A 21,469-nucleotide genomic window follows, 5' to 3' on the forward strand; every position below is an offset into this window, starting at 1 on the left:
GCTCTCAAGGAATACAAAGGCAGCAGAAAGGCCTCAGTGTTTTGGTTTTCTCCATCCCATCTCTGTTTGCCATTTCCCAGTGTGGCTGCACAGAGCAGAACAGCTCTGTAAGTGGGGTGCAACACCCAGGCCTCAGTTCAGAGTGCTGCCAAGAGTGTGGGGGCTCAGTGCTCCCTTTCCCTGACAGTGCCTGTGCCTCTGCCTGGTCTCTGCCATCCCCTCTGCTCAGGCAGCACTAGAGGGTCTCCACACTGCCTGCCTTGGTTCTTTTGTCTTGATTGACCTCAGTGCCTCGCGTGCAACATTTGCTTGTCTTTTATAGATCACTGACGTATCAAACCTCAGGTTTAGTGCATGGCTTTGCAAAATCACACAGAAAAATTTTGATTTATGGATATTTTTCCCTGGGCTTTCTCCTGTTCCACCTTCTGCTTCTCTGCTCAGTCAGGTCCACCTTAAGGACATGATGCTATTCACACATCATTCCACTATTTTGCATTTATTTCTCCTTTCCAGTACTCAGGGAAGTGACTACAAAGCCCTTGAACATCAGAGACTTGCCAGTTCCCTTGAGCACAGTGTCTCTGGTTTGTGATGGTGCAGCCTGAGGCATGAAGGATGCTGTTGGCACACAGGGGACACTGCCACTTGGTGATGACACTGCCTGCCTGGAATTCACAAACCCAAAGCACAACAGGCTTTTCAGGGAAAGAATAGAGTCTGGAAGCTTTCTGTCTCTTCAGGATTCCCTGCAGGCTAGGAAGGATGTGACTGATATCCCACTACCATCTTCCCAGTGCTCTATGGAGTTTGATAAACTGAGGGACAACCCTTCCCCTTCCCCATTTTGACCTGACAAGTGACCTGACCTGGGACACATGTTCAATGGAGAGACAGGCAGGGAAGGACTTCTCATCCTGGCATGCAGGGAAGGGTTTTATCACCTCCCCCTTCCCTTCAGGAAGAAGTGTCCAGTTGTGGCAGCAAATTCATGATGTTTGCCCTTTCCACAGAGCAAGGTTCTGAGGGCAAGCAAAGTCCACCTCTGTTCACAGCCCAGAAAGGCCACTGATCAATGCCCTCATGCCCAGGTTTTGACACTGTCACACTTGGGGCTGTAAGAGTGGTGCAGCAGCCACGGGAGGCAGGTTATAATTAGATATATTTGTGTACATCTTTGAGTCCTTGAGAGAAGAAGCTGAAAGACTGGCTGCAGGGCTGAGCTGCTCGGCCAGATGGGACTCTGCTCTCTGCAAAGCCAGACACTATTGTGTGCTCCAAACATGAAAACAAGCAGGGTGTGCAGCACAGACAGAGGAGCCCCATCTCCTACAGCAGCCTACAGCAAACAGTGACCAGGCAAGACACCTGCAAATGACACTGGGAGACAGCAAAGGCAGGGCTGCAGAGCGTCTGAATAAGTCTATTTGCAGGACTCAATACAGGCAGACACAGACACATAAATGATCAGGTCAGCTGTGGCTTTGTCCAGCCACAACACTCCTCTAGTGCTGCCTCTCTGAATAATTGGCTACTGTGAAGACAAGATTTGTTTAATCTTAAAATCAGCATCACCCAAGGGCCTGGAGAAGACTCATCTCACCTTTGTGTGAGGTGACCATCTCACACGTCTGGGCAGCCAGAGAGCTCTGCACATATTCTGCTGCCTTCCTTGGAGGGGCCCAGGGTGAAGGAGCTCCCATGAGCTCCCTTCCAGCCATCACTGTGTGCTGCAGCACTTTGATGTGTCACCACATCAGCCCAGCTCTGTCACACGCAGCACCCACAACTTCCACCAGCAGCTGTCCTGTCACACAGTGCCAGCCCCATCCCAAGGAGGAAGGTGCTGTCAGTACAGCATCTCACAGCCACCTCTTACAAGGGTTTTCCATCACAGCCACCTCTCACAAGGGTTTTCCACCACCACAGGAAGGGGCTTTGCACCCAGCAGTAGCAACACTGGGAAGGTGGCCCTTTGGTTTCTGCCTGATCCACACTCATCAGCTTCACCTCACTTTAGTCTCCATACCCCATGTTGCTCCTGCAACACCTCCCATGCCCCACTGCAGCACCCAGAGCAGTGCCACACACAGAGACCCCATGCTTTGGAAGGCAAAAGCCACTCACCCCTGAACATCAGTGTCCACCAGCAGCCGGACCAGGATCCCTGTCACAGCCACAAGGATTGGGTAATGGTCCACGCTCTCCAGCCCTGTGGAAGCAAAAGGGAAAGGTAAGAGCTTCTGCCACCGTGTGACAGGCAGAGCAGGGCGGGTGTGAGGTCTGATCCCATCCAGCTCTGCACTGACCTTCAGCCCAAGGCACCCCTCCCTCCCCAAGGGCACACTCCCACGGAGAGGGACAGAGGGCACTCACCCGGCAGACGGAGGTTGACCACTCTGTCAAACAAATTCCTTTCAGCTGTCACACGGTTCAGCACCTGGTTCAAGAGCTGTGGAGGGAAAAGCAGAGAGGGTTTGTATTTTCTGGATGGGCCTTCCTGTGAGCAGCATCCAAAGAGCTTTGGGGCAGCATGTCCTTATAGCCTGGACTCGGTGCCTGAGGGCTGGTGGATGCACAGAGGGAGACTCACAGCACACACATAGCTTGGCCCTGGCATGGAAGGAGTGGTACCACATCACAGTGGCTGTACAAAACCAAAACCTCCCAGGGAAGAGTCAGTTTGAGGTCAAGACACCCGAATGTCAACACCTCCCACCTAAATCTGAATTCCCACCTGCAGAAGCCAAGTGACTTCTGCAGAGAAAAGCCCCTGGCAAGCAGAAGCTGCAGTCCCCAGGACAGCCAGAGCCTGTGAAGAGTGAGCTGGCAGCTGTGGGCAGAAGCAGTGTCAGCAGGGTGAAGCACAGTCCAGGTCCTGCCCTGCCTGGAGCTGGCAGCAGGATGGACCTTCCAGCTCTGAAGCACAGGGTGAGTGCAGAGAGCACTCTGCAGAGATGGAATCAGCTGTGACCACACTTCATTAGCCACCATTAGCTCTCACCCAAACCCCCAGTGGAACAGCAGGGACTGCTCCAGGCTCGACGCAAGTGCTGCAGGCTGAGCTCCATCTCTCAAATGCAAAATCCCTCTTCCTGCTGCCCCAATGCACAACAGCAGAACACCGTGAGCCTGGTCAGTGCTGGGGCATGGCTTTATAACAGCAACAGGTAGCAAGGAGGAAGCTGCAGCAGCCCACTCTCTGCTGCACATTCCCCAGCTTGCCAAAACCACCTGCTAAGGGCTCCTCACTTTCCTTCTCACTCAGCTGAGCACTTCCCTCATGATTATGGTGCCAGACCCTGCTACCTCTCACTCTGTTTCATCTGCTCAGAGCCCTGAGCCCAAATATGAACCTTTGTGATACTGCCAAGGTACATCCAACTGCTCTGCACCAACCCAGCATGTACACGGGCAGGCTGCCCTAGGGCTTTCCAGGACTGCTCATGCTTTAGAAAATAAATGAATTTACTGGAGCCTAAGGGGTGTTGTGAGTTGGAATGGGGCTGTCCCAGTCATTGTGGCAGGAAAGTGGAGACATTTAATACCAAATTCTAGGACTGAGGGATAAAGGACCAAGATACCTGTCCAAACACTGGAGTGTGTGCCCTGTGAAACCAGCTACACTCTCCACAGCTCCTTACCCAGAAATATCACACCTTCTCTCCAGATTTCATGGCATTGCTTGTCACAGGAGAATTCAGCATTTACTGACCCCTCATAAGGAAGATTTAGGCAGCTGTCACCCTCACTCCCAGCAGAGGTAGAAATCAGCTGTGACCAGAGCAGTTGCAAAGGAGGGGAACAGTTGATATGCAGAGATTTTTGGGAGCACCACCTGTTCTGCAGCACCTCTAAGTACTACAGCATTTGCAACAAGAGCCCCTGGCTCACCACACATCCACAGAGAGGGCAGAGGGGTCCCCATGCCCCTCCAGATGCTGCTTCTTCACACAAGAGGGTACCTGGGCGAGCCTCCGGAGCAGCAGCTCTGAGGAGGGGCGGTTCCAGTCGAGGAAGATATCTGGGGCCAGTGTGACAGTCATTTCCAGCACCCTGAGCAGGCTCACTGACAGGTCAAAGCAGGTGGCACACACCTTCAGCTGCCGGCTGTCCACAAAGTTCCTCTCCAGGCGCTCTGCTGCCTGCTGGATCTGCCAAGCAATGGAGACAGCTTCAAAAGGAGACCCTTCCCAAGGGAGGGCTGCCACCCCCAGCCCAGTGAGTTGTGCCTTGAGCCCCTGTGTGTGCAGGACACAGCACCCATGGGGTGCTGCACCCCACAGCCCTGGTGCACACCCACCTCCTGGATCATGCCAATGAACTCGGAGAAGGCCCAGTTCAGCTGGTTCAGGACGCTGTTGAGGAAGCTGGGGGCCAGGTCACGGTCACTGCAGAGCAGGTCTGCCATGTGCCGCTGCAGCAGGGTGGAGGGACACGGCTCTGAAAGCACACAGAGACAGCTTCAGGGGCCTGGTCACAGGGCAGCCACGAGTTAGGGGCAAGGGCAGGCTGAGAGACCAGTCCTGGGCTTGGCAAGTGTTGGCTTGTGCCTTACTAATCCCCACTCCCTGCTGGGGCCAGATAGCTCAGTCCTTCACAGGGACAGAGTGTCTGAGTACCCAGGCTGCTCTCAGCCCCTGGCTACCTTAGCAAGCCCAATGGATATCAGCTCTTTAGTGATTATCAGCTCCCTTAGGATTCCAGCTCTTGGCTTGCTAAGGTGCCCAGGCTATTGGGGAAGCAGATGCGAGAGAGGAGAAGAAAAACGTCCTGGGGTTCCACAGCCATGGTTTTATTGAGGGGTCTGTGAAGGGTTCCAGCGATGGCTTTCTAACCAGAATGGGCTAAACCAGCCCTTTTTTAAGGGTTTTATTTGTTTATAAGGGGATCCAAACTTGTCCAATAGTAGGGGTTAAGGGAAAATGACCTATGGGGTTACAGAGATAAGCTGGGGTCTGAAAGGCAGAAGACAGGGGCTTCTTTTGCTATTTCATCATGACTCAGCAATTCCTATCGTTAAGCCTTGGCCCTCCATGGGACCCTAGCCAGCTCAGAGCCTGCTACACCTTACAGTAAGCAGAGATGGCAGGGCACTGGGAGCTGGCACAAGGACTATTCTGAGCAGTGATCGTGCCTGTTGGGCCTCCCAGCACTTCTTTCCAATGCCAGCCTGAATTAGCCAGGGAAGAGCCCTCTGTGCTTGCTGCTGCCCACATGCACAGGAGCACTGCCCTGCAGCTCAGCATCCCTCTTGCTCAGCTCTGCAGAGGCCCATGGTCAGCTCAGCATTAATTGCTCCTGATGCCAGTGTGGCAGCAGCTGCCTGGAGCCAGCACAGCCACCCTGGCCTCACATGGCTGTGCCTGTCTGCCTGTGTGTGGGGAGGAAGGTATCCAGTAAATCCCACTCCTGAGAGGCTTCTGTATGGAGATGAGAATGGTTCTCCCCTTAGCAGGGTCAGGCAGAGCTGCCCACACTCCCCAGCCAGGTTCAGCCCAAGCACAGACACATCCCCTTGGTTTTGTGGCATCTCATTTCTGGACTTCCTCACTATCAAGACCACAGAGGAGGTCAGGCCCAGCAGCTGGGAAGCACAGTCAGGGCTGTGTGGGACACCAGCCCCCATGGATGGGCAGGGAAAAGAAAGGGGCACGGATGGGACAGATACTGCTCACCAGCAGAAGAACCCACTGTCAGCAAGAGGCTCACAGAATATTCAATACTACAAAGGAAGGGTAGTGGAGTTCAGCCCAAAACTCAGGGCTTGGAAAGAGAAACAAGCAGATTTACCAACTATAGGGAAAAACCCCAATCTAACTACATGCTCCTTTACTAGAAGCTATTAGAAACAGCAGGTGGAAACCCTGGCAGCACCAGGACTGCCATGCCCAGAGGAACAAGCTGTGCTGTGACTGCAGAAGCTCTCTGGGGCTGCAGCCCTCTTGAAGGGCCAGCATGGCAAAGCAAACACAGGACAACTTCCATCACATCCATAGGGATCAAGAAGCAAAGCATAACTACAGGCAGATTGCTAGCTGGGATTAGCAAAGCCAGGGAGGGATGACAGGAGGCTGTCATCTGAAATGGAAACAGGACAAATTATTCTGTGAATACCCACTAGCAAGTGCAATGAACTTCTGTTATTATGGAGGACACTCACTGAATCTCACAGTGCATAATAACCCCAAGCAGGCCAGTGGCCCAGCTTTGATCCTGCCTAAAAGCTCATTTTTGGGAGGGATTTCATCACAACAAATGTCTTTGATGTCCTGCTCCCACCCACATGTACTTTCCCAGCCTTTGGCTACACGTGGCTCAGGGATAGGCCAAGCCAGACACCCTTTTTACATATTTATTGGTCCTCTGGGGATTTCTTGCCCAGAGTCCTCTGAAACTGTGTAAGCCTTTAGCATTAAACATGTCCCAGAGCAACATTCCACAGTTCAGCTGTGTGTAGCAGGAAGAATTCAGATTGGAGCTTGGCTCCTACTCGCTTTATTTGTTAATATTTATTCTCTGTAACCCCTTCCTTCTGGTGGTAGATGCTTCTCTCCAGTCACTTCCTCCAGCTAGCTGTGATTCCACACCTTCATGACAGCCTTTAAACAGGATCAGCCCCAGACAGTGCAGTTTCTCCCACTGAAACTGTCCCACCTTTGTCCCTTTTGCCACACCTCCCTGAAGCCCAACACCTCTCCCAGGTTTTCCTTGGAGAGGTGGAATCAGAAGCACACACAGCATCCAAACCACAAGCACGTGGCAGATTTGCACAAAGGCATGATGTGGTTTTAGTTTTGTTCTGGTTTGCTTTCCTCATAATTCCTGTTGTGTAATTTGTCCTTGGACTGAACATCAAGCTGCTCTTCTCTAAAAGATTACAATAGGTTGTCAGTTCAAGGATAACCCTCAGGAACTGTCCTGAGGCACAAGAGGAGAAGCCCAGGAGTCAATGCTGGGGCAAACCTTGACCTGTCTGTCAGTGATGGGTGAAGGGGCACAGCACACTCTTACTCCACCACTCTACACTTGGTGATGTGAATTCTATCCATGTTTTCTCTCCCAGTCATTCAGAATTGAAAAGTCTTCTTCCAGGGTTAAGCTTTTACTGCCTTTTCCTCAGCCTCCCTTCAGCATGTAAAAACTGCTTTTGGTTAAAATTGCTGACATGTTAGTCCCTTTCCAGCCTTCAAGTACCAAAGCAGTTCTAGGCAGAGATCACCACTCCTCATGGAAGAACTCTGCATGTTGTCCTGCTGGTCTGCTGCCAAAGCCTCTTTTATTAACATTGCAAGTCAGGACAGATCCCAGGATGAGCTGCCCAGCCAAAGTCTACCTCATTTGAAGGCAGCTTTGGTTTTTTGAAGGATGGTCCCATGCTTGTAATAACTTGCTTTATCCTGATTTTTAGTCAATGACTATTTCCTTACAGTCTTTTTTCAATGAGTGGTGTGATTCTGCAATTCTGGGTTCTTAAATACTTTTCCTGGTGCTGGCAGACTGTGCCAGACTATAAGAGCATTGAAAACTGGCTCAGCCTTTTGTCAAACCTCTCCACAGGTAAATAGGTTTATCGAAGGTTTTAAACCTAACACCAGGAAACAATTATTTCCTTGGCTTTTGTTGATCTCAAGAGGATTCTGAATCTAGAGATGCTAAGATCGCTGCTTTGAAAGCAATGTAAGGAACAAGCCCTGGAATACAGCACAAACAGCTTTACTCCTTGCACAAGTTTCCAGAAGTGGTAATTATTACTGGTATGCAAAACCCAGTCCTGGTGCTGTGCCCATCTTTATTTGCAACATGTTCATCTTTGCTGGGACATTCCCACCCACCTGAGTTACCCCTGCCCTCCTGGGCAATGCCACATCCCTTATGTGCCACTGCAGGCAGGGATGTCACTTCACAGGGAGCCTGTGCATACTCAGTGATGGGGAAACTATCTTGATCCTGGCACTAGGAAGTCATCAATGCTTCAAAATTTGTACCTCCCTAACACAAAAGCCACTCAATCATGGCTTAGCCTTCGTTATGGCAGATAAACATCACTTATTGGAACAGAAATTGGCAGTTTTTCAAGGCCAGAAATTTTGATCTCATTACATTTAATGTGGGCAACAGAGCGTGGAACCAAGGGGTTGGAGATATATCTGGTGTTCCACAACAGAAACTTCCCTGCAAAAATATAAACAGAATAGAGGAAAAGAAAATCTAGGTAGGGGAAACAGTGAATTAAAACACAGAGCTCTTTAAGAAGATTGTGAGGGAGCCAGAAACCCCAGTGCTCCAGCAAGCACCTGGGTTAAAAGGGTCACTGAGAGCACGATGAAGCAAAGACATAAGTTAAAACATAGGAGGTAAAGTGAACATAACCAAACATAGGAAATGGTAGGCAAAAGCAAGGAGAAAAAGGGTAATAGATGGAGAAGACATAAAAAACATCCTTGACTGACCATGGTAATGCAAAGTTTTTTCAAGTATAGGGAAAAAATATAGCAGGATTATTTAATAGAAGTAGTAATGGCAGAAAGTATAACAGTAGCAGAAGCCCATTATTAAAGAGAGTTAAAAATTAATAAAGCAGGCAAAGTGGAAGCCTTCAATAAGTGCTCCTACTAGATAATGGTAAAGAAGAAGTCACATACTTTCATTACAGGAAGGTAATTATGTACTTTTATAGTTTGCTAATGACCCAGCAAGATTTCTAACAGGGCTAATTGTGAGACCTCTTGGTCAGCAGCCCGAGGGGGTCTCTGGACACAGCAGCATTTACAGTAGAGCTTGAGCACAGAAGAGGAAAGCCCCAAATGGACCAGATTCAGAAGCAAAGCAGCTCCACCCAAGAGCAATGTGAGATTTTGAAAAGCTCCAGATGTATCTGTGAGTGTCAGTGCCTGTTCAGAGATACATTTAGAGGGGAGCAAGGGGAAGCAGGCAGCACCTGGGGGGTGAGACATCCATGAGGCTGGGTGTGAGGTATCAGGATGGCCCAGGGCTCCTGGGATCCTATGTGCCTCCAAAGCAAAGCCCTGGCAAACCAGCTAATGTGAGTTTTGGCTCCATGACCAGCACATCCATGACATGCATGGCACCAAAACCTCTGGGGCTGCTAAAAATATGGCAAGGGTAAACACCTCACAGGGCTTACAGAAAAGCTAAACCTCTTCCTGAATAAGAAAGAGAGGCCATGCATTTTTCCCAACTGAAAAGGACCAAGAAATGAGTTTACCCTGGTGCACAAGTGCTTCTGAAGAATAAAATGTTGGAAAGCAGAGAAAGGCAGGGCAGCAGCAGTGGAAGGCAGAAGGTGAGGTTAGGTAGGGAAAATGGCTTCAAACAGAGAGAGAGCAGGTTTAGATTAGAAACCAGGAAAAAAATTCTTTACTGTGAGGGTGGTGAGGGCCTGGCACAGGTTGTCCCAAGAAGTTATGGACGCCCTGGAAGTGTTTAGAGCCAGGATGGGCTGGGCTTGGAGGAACCTGGTCTAGTGGAAAGTGTCCCTGCTCATGGCAGGGGATTGGAACAAGAATGAGCTTTAAGGTTCCTTCCAATCCAAACCATGCTATGACTCCCATCAGGAATCATAAGCTATGGATTTATTTCTGAGGGTGAACAATCACCATCAGAAGGGCTTGGACAGTTCAACTACTACCAGCTAATGCTTTTGGTGTTGTCAGATCAAGGTGGGATCTCCTCCTGAAAGTCCTCTTCAGCTTAGGCAATTTGCTGGACTTGGGAAAGGGACATGAGTGAACTCTTTGGCTTGTGTTGCACAACATCTCAGCTCGATGATCTCGTGGTCCCACCTACCCTCCCTCCACCTGAGGGCTGTGTGGGCAGAAGGTCTGGGGCAGAGCAGCCCTGTGATACAATCTGAAGCCACCCTGCAGCTCTTGCTTTTCCAAGCCAGGCTGGGCCCAGTACGGAGCCACCGCTGCTGCTTCCTCTGTGCCAGGACAGCACCTGGCCCTGCCAACATGGCATGGTGAAACCAAAACAAGTCCCTGCAGCACCTGTGTGTGCCAGGACAGCACCTGGCCCTGCCAACATGGCATGGTGAAACCAAAACAAGTCCCTGCAGCACCTGTGTGTGCCAGGACAGCACCTGGCCCTGCCAACATGGCATGGTGAAACCAAAACAAGTCCCTGCAGCACCAGCGAGCACAACTACCCCTGTCTGCTCTCAGGAGCCAAAGTGAGGGAGAGCTCTGCTTGCATGAGAGCTGTTGAGTGCCAGTGGAGCTGAGGAATAATTCTAGGAAGAAGCAGGGACACAGACAGCCTTTCTGAGCCTCTGCCCCCCCTGGGTAAGCCAGGCAGCATCCACTGCTCGCCCTCAGTGAGCGTGGGCAAGAGGCAGCAGAGGAGAGCAGGTACTCTGTGCTCTGAGTGCTTCATGGATGTTGTGAGGCAGCCTGGCAAACCTCCCCCACCTGTGCAGTGTTCCAAGGAAGCATCCCAAAAGCAGGACAAGGCTGGAGCACCAGAGAAGAGGCATTTGCCCACACTCCCTTCAGCCTGGCCTGCAGCAGCAGACCCAGACAAGCAGGGATTTCCTCAGCTCAGCAGTTTGTCCCATTGACTCTGCCAGTGCTCAAATTGCAACAAGGTGAAGACTGATGGGTGTGAAGGGGAGAGGGGGGGGTCACCTCCGCCTCCTTCCCTGGGCAGCATCTCAAGGACACCTCTGAGTCCCCTGTCCCTCCTCAATTAAATCAGCATTCATTATTGATTTGGTTGAGCCTTAAAATAGCCCTCCCAAGAGTAAGTCCCCAGTAGGCAGCAGGGCCACTCTGGGCTCAGGCTCAGACTCTGTGGAGCCACACGATGTGTGGAGCAAGGCCTCAAGAGCTGAGCAGCTCTGCTGCTGCCCCAGAGCTCCCCAGGATGGGCTGAGCTCAGTTACCAGCCCACAGGACTGCTGACAGCCACTCAGTGCCTGGGTTGTGCAGCAGGAGAGTGAGGGACAGCCATGAGATCCCTCCTGCATGTGTGCCAGAGCTTCTCCATCTCATCTAAGGATGAGAGGAACCCCTCCAGCAGGGCTCTGAGCCCAGAGGTAACCCTGCTAAAACAGCTGCAAGAGCAGGTCCATGATGCAGCCTCAGAGACTGACACATGGGCACAGCCCCCCTGGCTTCTCCCAGGGATGGGACCGAGGAAAACAACCCCTTGTGAAGCTCTCTGCCTACAAAGGGTCTCTCTAGGCAGAAGAGGGGATGCAGGGAGCTCTCTAAAGCTACTCCACCAGACAAGAGAAGGTCACACAACAAACTTACTCTGGAAACTAGCAACAGAGAGATCCCCTGGGCACCATGGGCAGGAGAGAGAAAAGAGAACAAGAGTTCTGTTAGAACAGACAGGCAACTCCCTGGACAGGGCTCAGCAAACACCTCCATGTGCCACCTGTCCTTCTGTCCCCCACTCCTGAGCAGCTCTCCAGGAACAAAGGCTTTTCCACAGCAGAGGGGCATCAGGAATGTATCCATACAAGCCCAGAACCTGTGAGGGTAAAGCTGGGGACATGTCCTTCAGCTCAAGAAAGGCAACTTCTCCCCACATCTTTCTCAGCCACAACAGAGCTGAGAAACCCCTCAGCTCAGTGACAGGCTGAGAAGCAAACTGCAGTGCCCAAGGCAGGACAGGCCCTGCCAGGCTCTGAGAGATGCCAGGATAAAACACTCTAAACTCACACAGTGCCCTGTCTCCTTGGGCACCCCCTCCCTCTCACAGGGCACCTGCTGCTTGGCAAACACAACAGCTCTTCCCCACAGCAGCTCTTCACTGTGCACATGGCAGAGCTTGCTCTCAGGCTAAAACTCTGGTAAGGATGCAGTCCTGAGCCTCTCTCCTCTCCTTTGGAGGGCAGAACCCCTACTTATGATGGATGTAACTCATCATTTGGCATGCCCAAATCAGCAGTAGAGAGGGTGGGGATGGCCAGGTGTAAAAACCAGGCCTGGATATTTGGCCAGGAACACCCTACTTGGACAGCTATCCCAACAGCTGGCCTGGTCCACAGGGAAAGCTGCTAAGGAAGAGGCTGGAACTCCCTCAGCACCCGTGACAGCCCTGAGTGCCAATCCCTGCCCCACTCACTCTGCAGGCTGGGGAGGCTGGCATCCTCAGGCTTGGTTTTCAGCAGGTGTGGGAGCCGTGTGTATCTGTACCCAAAGCCACAGCCCTGGCAAAAGAGGTAAGGAAAGATCTTAGAGGCTGAAAAACAGTTTTGCTACTACTGGAAAGTGAAATGTTCAGTGTCCCAGCAGCCCCAGGTGCTGAGAGGGGCAGGGATGCAGGATGCTCACCCGCCACAGCCTGACGAGGATCCAGTTGGTCTGTGCCCAGGGCCGCTGCTCATAGGGAGCCAGGAGGTTCTTCATCATGGAGATCCTCCTGCCAGACAGGGACACAGGTCAGCCCACAGAGGTTGGGAACAGGAGACTGAGCAGCACACACAGTAGGACCCGTGAAGCTGGGGCAGAGCAAAGCCACTGATAAAAGGGTGACAGAAGGCTCCCAAATCAACTCCACCCCCCTGCTGGCAACTCGTGGGCCCTCAGCGGTGCTTGGCAGCCCTCCTGCTCGCCCACCCAGCCCTGCCACCACCCCAGCCCTGCCCCAGCTCCCCAGGAACAGGCAGGGCAGCACTTACTGCTCCTCTGGGATCCTCTCCACAGCACGCAGCGAGTGGGGGTAGCAGACGTAGCTGGCCAACGCCTGCATCAGGGAGTCCCGGATGTCTGGGGAGGAATGACAAGGGACTAGGCCAGGCACCCAGGGACACACAGCACGCCAGGGAGCACCTGAATGCCACTGGCTGGGAGGCACTGGCCCTCGTGGAGAGGCGCATTGTCCCTGCTGACATGGAGAGCAGGCTCAGGCTCAAGCAGCTAAGAAGGAAGCCCAGACTGGATATGCAGGCAGCTGGGACATGAGTCCTACTCTCAAAAAGGTGTCCTAGGTCATGTGTCTACCCTGCCATAAGCAGGGTAAGGACAGTACCCAGCCTCATTTTGAATGTGGAGGCATAAGCACTGAACAGATTCAGCAGACAGATCCCAGCAGAAGCCTGGTGAGCCACTGGCAGTGGCACTGGCCAGACCTGTGATATTAGCACCCCAAAACCACAGGAATGCAGCCTCACCTGTGCCCACAATCCTCGAGTCAGCAAAATGCTTGGCCAGGATGGCAGCGAGGCGCATGAGGGTCTCTTCATAGCCTGCAAGAGAAGGAGGAAGCAGGGTCATGGCAACAGCCTGAGGTCCCACTGCTCCTGTGGACATGGCACAGGCCATGGAATGAATTTCTGCTACAGCTACCTGCAGCTTAGCTGTGTGTCCAGTTGTCAAAACAGAGAGCTGGGAAGACACATTCATTTCCAGAAGAGCAGAGACTGAAACAGTTATTCAGGGAAAGATAAAACCATGCAACAGAGTTGGATGGCAAGGGAGAAGTGTCTGGTGCTGAAGAGGCTGAGCAACACAATAAGCACCCTAGGTCTATGCAGAAAAGCCATGTCCAGCCTGCATGCACTGTAGAAATTTCTACTGCTTGAGTCTGCTCTTGCCCAAACAAGAGCACTTCAGCTATGTCCTGTTGGTGGGAACAGAGGCTTCTCTTACCTTCACGGGCTCTGGAAAGGGCAGAACTATTTGCTAAGAGTTCGGAGAGGTCATTTAGCCAGAAAAGTACAGAATGTGCACAGACAGAATCCACCTAAACACAGACTCGTGGCATCAAGTGGATGATCATCTCCATAGGAACATCTTCAAATCCCAGGGGAATTCAAAAGCAATCCCAATTTCTGCACTCATGGAACATCCTCTCCCACCCAGAAACCAGAAGGCTGTGGTAGAAATTACTGAGGCAATCACATCTTACAACACCCCAGCCCATTCCTGATACCTCCTTGGAAACACAGTCCATAGCTGCCAGTGATTTTCACTAGAGCCAGCCCTGTGACAGCTTCAGACAAGGCATGGGCTCCCTACCTGAGCACAGTGACCACAGCTCACCACATGCCCCACAGCTCAGACAATGCCCTGGGGCAGCACATCACAACCAGGAACAGACACAGAACGGAAGATGCCAACTACCACTTCACCATAAGGACGCGGCTTGCTTTAGATTTTATCAGGCCAGAATCAAGAAGCTGTCCCCATCCCCTCACCTGGAAGTTCCTCCATGCTGTTGACAGGGCTGAAGTAGTTCTTGAGTGCACTGTAGCTGTTCATAGCCACGCTGAGGTAGAATTCTGGCATGAAAGCGAAAAGCGAGCCCGTCCTGTCGCCGTGCTCGATGGTGCGGATGCACACGCGCAGCAGCCAGTAGATATCCTGCATCTTCTCCTGCCCAGGAAGAACACAACTCCCAGTCAGCTGACAGCTTCTCTTGGGAGAAACAACCACCAGCATCACACTCAGACCTCAGAAACGTCCCCATATTGGAGATATTGCTCAGATCTTGTTCAGTAACCAGAGCTGTGCTGTTTGGTCTTTCCATAAAGCCACAGAAGTGGCAGCTGGAAGAGACAAGCAGAGATCTCTATACCAACCTCCAGCACAGAGCATGGCTCTCACCAATGTGATGGCTTTGTCTCACCAAGCCTTGAGACCCTCCAAGCACTACTCCTTAGCAGGGCATGTGCAACCACACAGGCCTGGCAAACAAGCATGTGACTTTTGATTCCAAGGACACTGCTGAAGGAAAGCAGGCACTAGCACTTTCCAGAAATCTGCTGGAAATAAAGCTGGTCCATTGTGGGGATTAAATGGGAACAGGCAGAAAAGCTCACACCAGCTCGGATCTTTGCAATAGGCAGCCACAGCCCTTCAGGTTCTGTGCCAGCCATTCAAGCAGATTTACTGTCCTGAGGAACATCAGCCTCTTGTCTCTCTAAACAAAAATCAGAGGGTCCTAAATTAAAAACAGGAAATTTAAGGTCATCTACATAACTTTAAGCCATAAAAATGGGCACCACCAAAATCATAAAAAGAGGAAATATTATTTCATATCCTGCAATGCCAAGAAATAGCATAAGCAATAGCTACTTGCATAAAAATAGATGGTGAAGGGTTACACTTCTAATTTAAGAAAAAATTAAAATCAGAGGTGCAGATAAGGCATTTCATTTGCTTAATGTCTTTTCTAAAGTATGTTGTTACCATAAGTGGGAGATTTTCATAGGTTTATTCTGTAAATAAGGCTGAACTAGTACAAATCAACTAAACTGACTAAAACATATCTTTTTCTCAACACTGACCCACATCTCAGCCAAAGTGTTACTGTCAAGATAAAAAGCAACTGTGCAGAACAATACTAAGGTTGAAAAAGCTGCATTTGGCTTTAAGACTTGACAACCTCAAACATAATTTCAGGTATTACCAAGCTAGAAGAAAGCCTACACCAAGAGGATACAAAAATGTGATTAGCCAGTGAGATAGATAAATACAGAGTTGTAATAAAATAAGCTGTAACTCCCACTGGGATGTTTTGAAGGCAGAATTATGTGCTTTAAAACTACGACTGTTTTTAAGCAGTAGCACTCCCTTTGTCCAACTTTGAATCCCCCAGAATAAACCAGTGGCTGATTCCCTCAAGGAAGGAGCAGTCTCTGCCATGCTCTGACACCTCAGCACAGACCAGGACTGCACCCCTAGACAGAACCAGGCTCCTTCTCTCCAACAGCAGCAGCTGTGATCATGCAGATGAGATCCTCCAGTGCACACACAATTCCCAGAGATGCAGGAGATGCTGGATGGATGCTCCCATTGGGAAAGAGCAGGGACTTGAGCTGACTGTGAGATGGAGCCCTGAAGGCACAGGTTTCTCAGTGCAGCCACATTCTGCAAGCTCACCTGGGGCACATTCCTGCTCTCCCTGTGGGCCATGCAGGCCAGGACAGCAGCACAAACCACAGACAAGGAAGGCTGCAACCTTCAGTCCCAGATGCTGCTGATTCATCAGGAAAGGTGACACTGCAGTCCTGGTTTAGTATGACAAAGGATCATCTAGAGACACGAATAGTGTTTCTGCATGGGCCAGCACAGTGATACCTGCACCCTGGTGATGCCCCTCAGCCTTTCCAGAGCAGTCTGGGAAGAAAGGATTATTTCCTGGCAACCATAGGCTATGCTAATGCAGCTGGAGAGCTTTTGCCTTGCAATCCTACTTGGAAGGGAAGGAGGGTATGTGCAAAGAGCTCATGAGTCAGGATCAGCCATTGCACTTCTGCCAGATGTGTTCCTAAGAACTCTTCTTCCCCTCCCTGTTTACGTCCTGGGACACACAAAAGCCACAAAGAGAGATAGGGTAAGGCAATGGAAGTCAGAAAATAATCAGCAGAACTGCTTGTGGGAAAACAGACCAGAGCTTTTATGCAAAATGGTGAACTTGGGGGAAAAGGGATAACCTCTGCAAAAAGCCACTGCATTAGTAAATGTGGAATGCACACTCTGCATGGGAACCAAGTGAAGAAGGAGAGATCACCTGAACAAGAACCCCCTTGACTTGGATCCCACAGATTGCAGGAGCAGCTGCAGTAGTGAGATCCCCTGTGACACAGCACAGCTCAGGGAAATGATTCACAGTAGCCTCTATCCTCTGACATGTCTTGAGAGCTGAATCTCCCTTTGATCTGCACCCTTTTGTCTGCAGTGCCCTAAGGAAAAGCCTACAGCACCATGCACAGCTCAGATCAGACTGGGCTGATCACTATGGGACACTGGGGGGCAGGAGAGGGAGAAAGAAAAGGAGTCTCTGATACCCAACAAGGGAAAAAGCAGCCCCAGAGATCACTGACATTGCTTCAACACCAGGAAAATGACACCTGTGACATGTGAGCCAAGCAGCACAGATGCAGAGGCTCCCTGGTCTCCTTTCAGCTGCTCATGTTATGCTCCTGCCCACCTTTGAATAAATGGTGACATTTATCCAAGCGAGGCGCCGGCTCAGGTGGTTGAGCTTCTCAGAGAAGACCTTTTGGCTCTTCAGCAGTTCCTCATGGATGTCTCTCCTCTGAAAACAGGGGAGAGATGTGAGGGCAGATGTCACTGCCATTTATAGCGTTCTTTTTCAGTGCTGAACAAACAATGCAAAAGCGTATACCACCTTGGGGCTGGCTGGGGAGCAGTGGCAGGGGGGAAAGGGGTCAGCAGCCTTTCTGTGGAGGGAGTGGGAATCAGGGCTATAAAAAGCACTTATCAGTCTCAGCTGAAGCCCACAAGGCCTGATGCTGATACAGTTGGGTAGCAGGACTTCACCCTGCCAGACACTGAGGCTCTGCCAGAGAAGGAAGCTGGAATCTGGTAAGAGCTGAGAATCCAGAGACACTTACCCTCTTTGGGCAGCGGCTGATTTTTTCCTCTGTGTCTTTCAGTGCCATGGCATATTCATTCACATCATCTGACACACCAACCATCTGAAAAGCAGCAGATTTCAGCAGTAAATAGGGTTTTTTTTTCCCTAAACATACAAGCATGCAACCAGAAGCCCAGTGGAGGTTGGCAGAAGGACAGGGCACACACAGTCACTAAATAAGCAGAAAACAGAGTCTGTGTAGAAGCATGGACATTGGGGCAATGGATTCCTGCCCAGCATGTACCACGTACCTTCCCAAGCTGCTGGTGGACACTGAGGTTGTACATCATCACTATCCCATCCAGGACTTCCAGGAGGGAGTTCTCCGTGATGGGCTCGTCTGGCTCCTCTGGGGGTCTGCCCAGTAAAAGACCATCGTTTCCATGGGTGCCTTCAACTGCAATGCATTCCCAAGACAGGAAAGGAGTTCTTAGCAAGGCATTTTGGCACCTCAGCTCCTGCCTGCTCCTCTCTGAAGCCAAAGCCCTGCTGTGCCTCTGTAACATGGAGGTTCTTCCCTGCCCATGGGATTCACTAGATACTGCACTACCACAGCATTCTCATCTTGCTGCCTCCATTAGGCTGACCTGTCAGATCTGTTCAGACTGACCCAAGTCACGCAAATTTCACTTCCTCAAGCCCTGTACATGCTTCAGAGGCCTGCCTGGTCCACCCAAACAGCAACAGTGCTGCTGCTGCACACATCATCCTCTGGCTGGCCTGTCTTCAGAGTGTGGCTACCAAGTGTGGCTACAGCTGCCTCTGAACTGCCTTCCTGCAAAGTCTCACTGCATTTGGAGGAAGCAAGGCAGCATCTCCTTACAAACAGAGGGTGAAAACATCACCAGTGTCATGCTCAGGATGGCAAAGGGTGTCAGCACGCCCTGGGAACGGGCAGGAGCAATGCTGGCAGTAAGGAGATTGGTTCCTCTGGGGAGCTTGAAGATGCCATTCTGGCAGGGCAGGGCCCAGCTGTGGCAGCAGTACTCACTGTCCTCCCGTGTGCGCTGCTCTGCACGCAGTGTCAGCACTTTGATCTTCTCCAGGGCTCCCAGGGGGCGCCGCGGGTTCATCAGGCTCACGGCTGCTGTGCTCAGGAACCGGTTGGCCCGGCCCAGGGTGGGGGAGCTGAGCCAGGCAGGCCTGGCAAGAGCTCCACCGATGGCCAGGGCGGCAGAGGGGCGCTGGGACTGGAAGGAAATGAAGGGAGAAACAGTTCCAGCTGTGTCTGGCTGCCTGCTGCTCCTCCCTCGACCCTGCAAGGACCTTGGTAGAGATGCACAGTGGCCACTGGAAGATGAGCAGGCAGGGTAGCAAATGGGTAAATCCCTCCTCCAAGGGCACATGCCAGGAACAAACAGCAGACCTGTATGGCAAGAAGCTGCTCTGTCCACAGTTGTCTTGCACCTTTCCAAATGCAAGCACCAAGAGCTGCCATGGAGGGGAGGCAGCACATTCAGATCAGTGGTAGTGAGAGAGCAGGGCACAGAAAATTTTGCTGCTCAAACTTGGTGCAGCCTCACTGACCTCCAGTGACTCTCATCCAAGTGCAGGTGTTTATCTGGTTGCCCATGGACTGGTTACAGGCCCAACCCTGCCTTGCTGTAAAGCAAAGCCTTTCTAGCCAGAGGCCCACCTTGCTACCCCCCAGGTGACTAACCCCCAGGGCCCCCACAGGTGACTGACCCAACTGACCTGTGCTGCTGATGTTGCTGATTCCTCATCTTCATCAAGATCATCCATAGTCACTGCCTGCAGCTCTGCAGGGTCGATCAGGATGTTGGCTTTTGCAGCCAGGTCATCTGCACAGAGCACACCAAAGCAGTGATGAATGCAGGAGTCACTCTTCACTTACCATAAGGAAGACTCATCCTCTTTCCTGCTTCTCAGCAGTAGAGAAATAGCCAGAAAAGTTGGATGCTCTATCAGAACAAGCTCACCTGTCCCAAGCTTCCTTACAAGGAACAGATCTGCCCTTACAAAAAGAACAGAGACCAAGCAGCAGCAGGTGCTGCCCTCCCAGGACCCATTTCTGCTCCTGGTCCTAGCAGCTACAAATAGGATAACTGAGGAACCAGGAGACAACCGCCAGGGCCAAACTGACTAGTGCAGGATTGGTAACTCTCTGCCTGAGATCATATTTTAAGCCTCCAGCTCTTCAATGCTGTCCCATTATGTGTCCCTAAGTCACCAGGACTGAGACTCACACCCAGAGGAAGCAGAGTGATGGCTATGCTGTACAAAGCCTGAAGAATGTGTTCTTTAGTCCATGGCTCTGTCTTTGCAGCTGGCCAGGATACCTTGGTGAGAAACCAGAGGAGATAACGTGGCTCTCAGACTAAGTAATCTAATCTTGAACAGCCAGGGATCAACATGAGACAGAGAAAATGGTCCTCATCTTGCAAACACACTGGGGAAGGAGAAGAGATATCTGAGCCAAAGGCAAGCACCTTTGGCTCAGAGGTGAGACAAACCAAGTCCAAGGGAATGCCAAAGGGATGCCAAAGGGTTTCTGACCCTTGCACAAGGCAGGCTTTGGGAGCCTAGAGCCAGAGGAGTGTGCTGCACACAAACACACAGCTGCAGTACATACACAGGGCTGCTCCTCCCTGCCCAGAGTAATGTTCCAAGTAAATCCTGGGCATCCTTCACACCCAGCAGAGCCCAGCTGATGGTCAGGGCTTTGACAGCTCCCAGCCCTTGGCTGTGGTGCAGCAAGAGCACTACACCAGAGGATATTCCCAGACTATTCCCTTCCTCCAACTGCCACATGCCCAATTCAGGGATACAAGCAGTAAACTGCTAACTTAAAGGACACTCCACCTAAGAGGTGTGGTGTCTTCTTCAAAGTAATTTGAATCTCATTAAAATTCAAGTTTCCTCTCCCTGAATTTAATCAAAACTCATTACCCACAGCTCCCTCCCTGGAATGTCTTGCATGAATTCCATCCAAGACCTGGATTCAGGTATTGGCAATGAGAGCACTTACCTTTCAGAGTCTTCTTAAGATGAGACAAAAGACCTCCAAGTCGCTGAAGATCAAAATAATCCACCTTCCCATTATAGAAGAGTTGAGGAGGGACATAGGCCTCTAAAACAGAGGAGGATATTTGGTTTTTTTCCACAAGTCCCATGCACAGGATGCAAAAGTCATGTAATGGCTCCTAAAGCAGACCCCAGGACCCACAGTAGGACTAACATTTAGGGACAACTTTTGTTGTAATAAAAGCACAGGCCATTAAGGCAGAGGTGATTTCCACAATGAAGCAAGCATTAGATCCATGCAGAAAGAAGAGCAACCAATGGCCATCAACAAGAGTGCCAGCACTTCCTCCCTCCAGCCACAGTCACAGGGCAAACTGGATCATCAAATACCTTGGCAGCTCTCCACCTGGCTACTCCAGCTCTGCCACTTAGTCCCACAGGGATAGTGAAGCACTTACTGAGTCTAGAGAAAAGGTCAGCCTAAAGTAAGGAGAGCGAATACCAGTGGGGTCTAAGAGTGGGAAAGCAACTGGCACTGATTTAGTTTACCCTTATTTCCACAGTTTGGGAACTCCAAAATCAGAAAAATATCTTCCCCAAAACTCTGACTAATGGATCACTGAGCTGCCCTTCCACAGACCCACAGTCAATAGTGGACTCTGCTCCAGAGCAGATGGGGAATAACAAACAGTCCAGGTGTCCTTTTGCAAGTCTCACATCTGGATGTTGACTGCAACAGATCTGCACACAGGAACTCCCCAAGGTGACAGAAGGCTCAGGCACTCATTAGAGACATAACATTTCCAACTTCCTGGAAAGCACTGCCAAGAAGCAAACCTTGTCCTAACCACAGAAAAGCCTGCAAAGCCTCTCCCCCAGGCCTCACCTTCACTGCTCAGGGCAGCTGGGGTCTTTGCTTTGTGGCCATCCCAGAAGTAGCGCAGGGCAGCAATGAGCCGGTGCAGGAAGCACACCATGTACTCTGGTGGGCACAACACAGCCAAGTTCTAGGGCAAGAATGAGAGTCCAGCATCAGGGCAGGTGTGAAAGTGCATCTCAGGCCAAAGGACTACATGGAGCAGGCAGAAACTTTTGTGTTCTCAGCCTTGCTAGCATCTCTAGC

The 21,469-nt window shown here is 51.1% G+C and overlaps 1 protein-coding gene across 2 annotated transcripts in view; it reads right to left on the bottom strand.

Moving 5' to 3' along the window:
• RNF123 (ring finger protein 123) overlaps window positions 1–21,469 on the bottom strand; it is a 48,217-nt gene that overhangs the window by 10,445 nt on the left and 16,303 nt on the right. The window contains exons 20-36 of one of the 2 annotated variants that reach the window (XM_066557995.1): window positions 21,233–21,353; window positions 20,351–20,452; window positions 19,057–19,163; window positions 18,353–18,551; window positions 17,613–17,758; window positions 17,339–17,422; window positions 16,912–17,019; window positions 14,174–14,351; window positions 13,148–13,222; window positions 12,656–12,743; window positions 12,309–12,396; window positions 12,100–12,184; window positions 11,280–11,306; window positions 4,304–4,443; window positions 3,966–4,154; window positions 2,377–2,452; window positions 2,128–2,212 (exon numbers count right to left, since the gene is read on the bottom strand). In XM_066557995.1, the coding sequence (XP_066414092.1) occupies window positions 2,128–2,212; window positions 2,377–2,452; window positions 3,966–4,154; window positions 4,304–4,443; window positions 11,280–11,306; window positions 12,100–12,184; window positions 12,309–12,396; window positions 12,656–12,743; window positions 13,148–13,222; window positions 14,174–14,351; window positions 16,912–17,019; window positions 17,339–17,422; window positions 17,613–17,758; window positions 18,353–18,551; window positions 19,057–19,163; window positions 20,351–20,452; window positions 21,233–21,353 (1,898 nt within the window). The remainder of the gene's footprint in view (window positions 1–2,127; window positions 2,213–2,376; window positions 2,453–3,965; window positions 4,155–4,303; window positions 4,444–11,279; window positions 11,307–12,099; window positions 12,185–12,308; window positions 12,397–12,655; window positions 12,744–13,147; window positions 13,223–14,173; window positions 14,352–16,911; window positions 17,020–17,338; window positions 17,423–17,612; window positions 17,759–18,352; window positions 18,552–19,056; window positions 19,164–20,350; window positions 20,453–21,232; window positions 21,354–21,469) is intronic. The other variant, XM_066557996.1, reaches the window with a different exon arrangement.

The sequence above is a fragment of the Molothrus aeneus genome, chromosome 12 (genome assembly GCF_037042795.1).
Source record: "Molothrus aeneus isolate 106 chromosome 12, BPBGC_Maene_1.0, whole genome shotgun sequence".
In the NCBI taxonomy this organism is placed as follows: Eukaryota; Metazoa; Chordata; class Aves; order Passeriformes; family Icteridae; genus Molothrus; species Molothrus aeneus.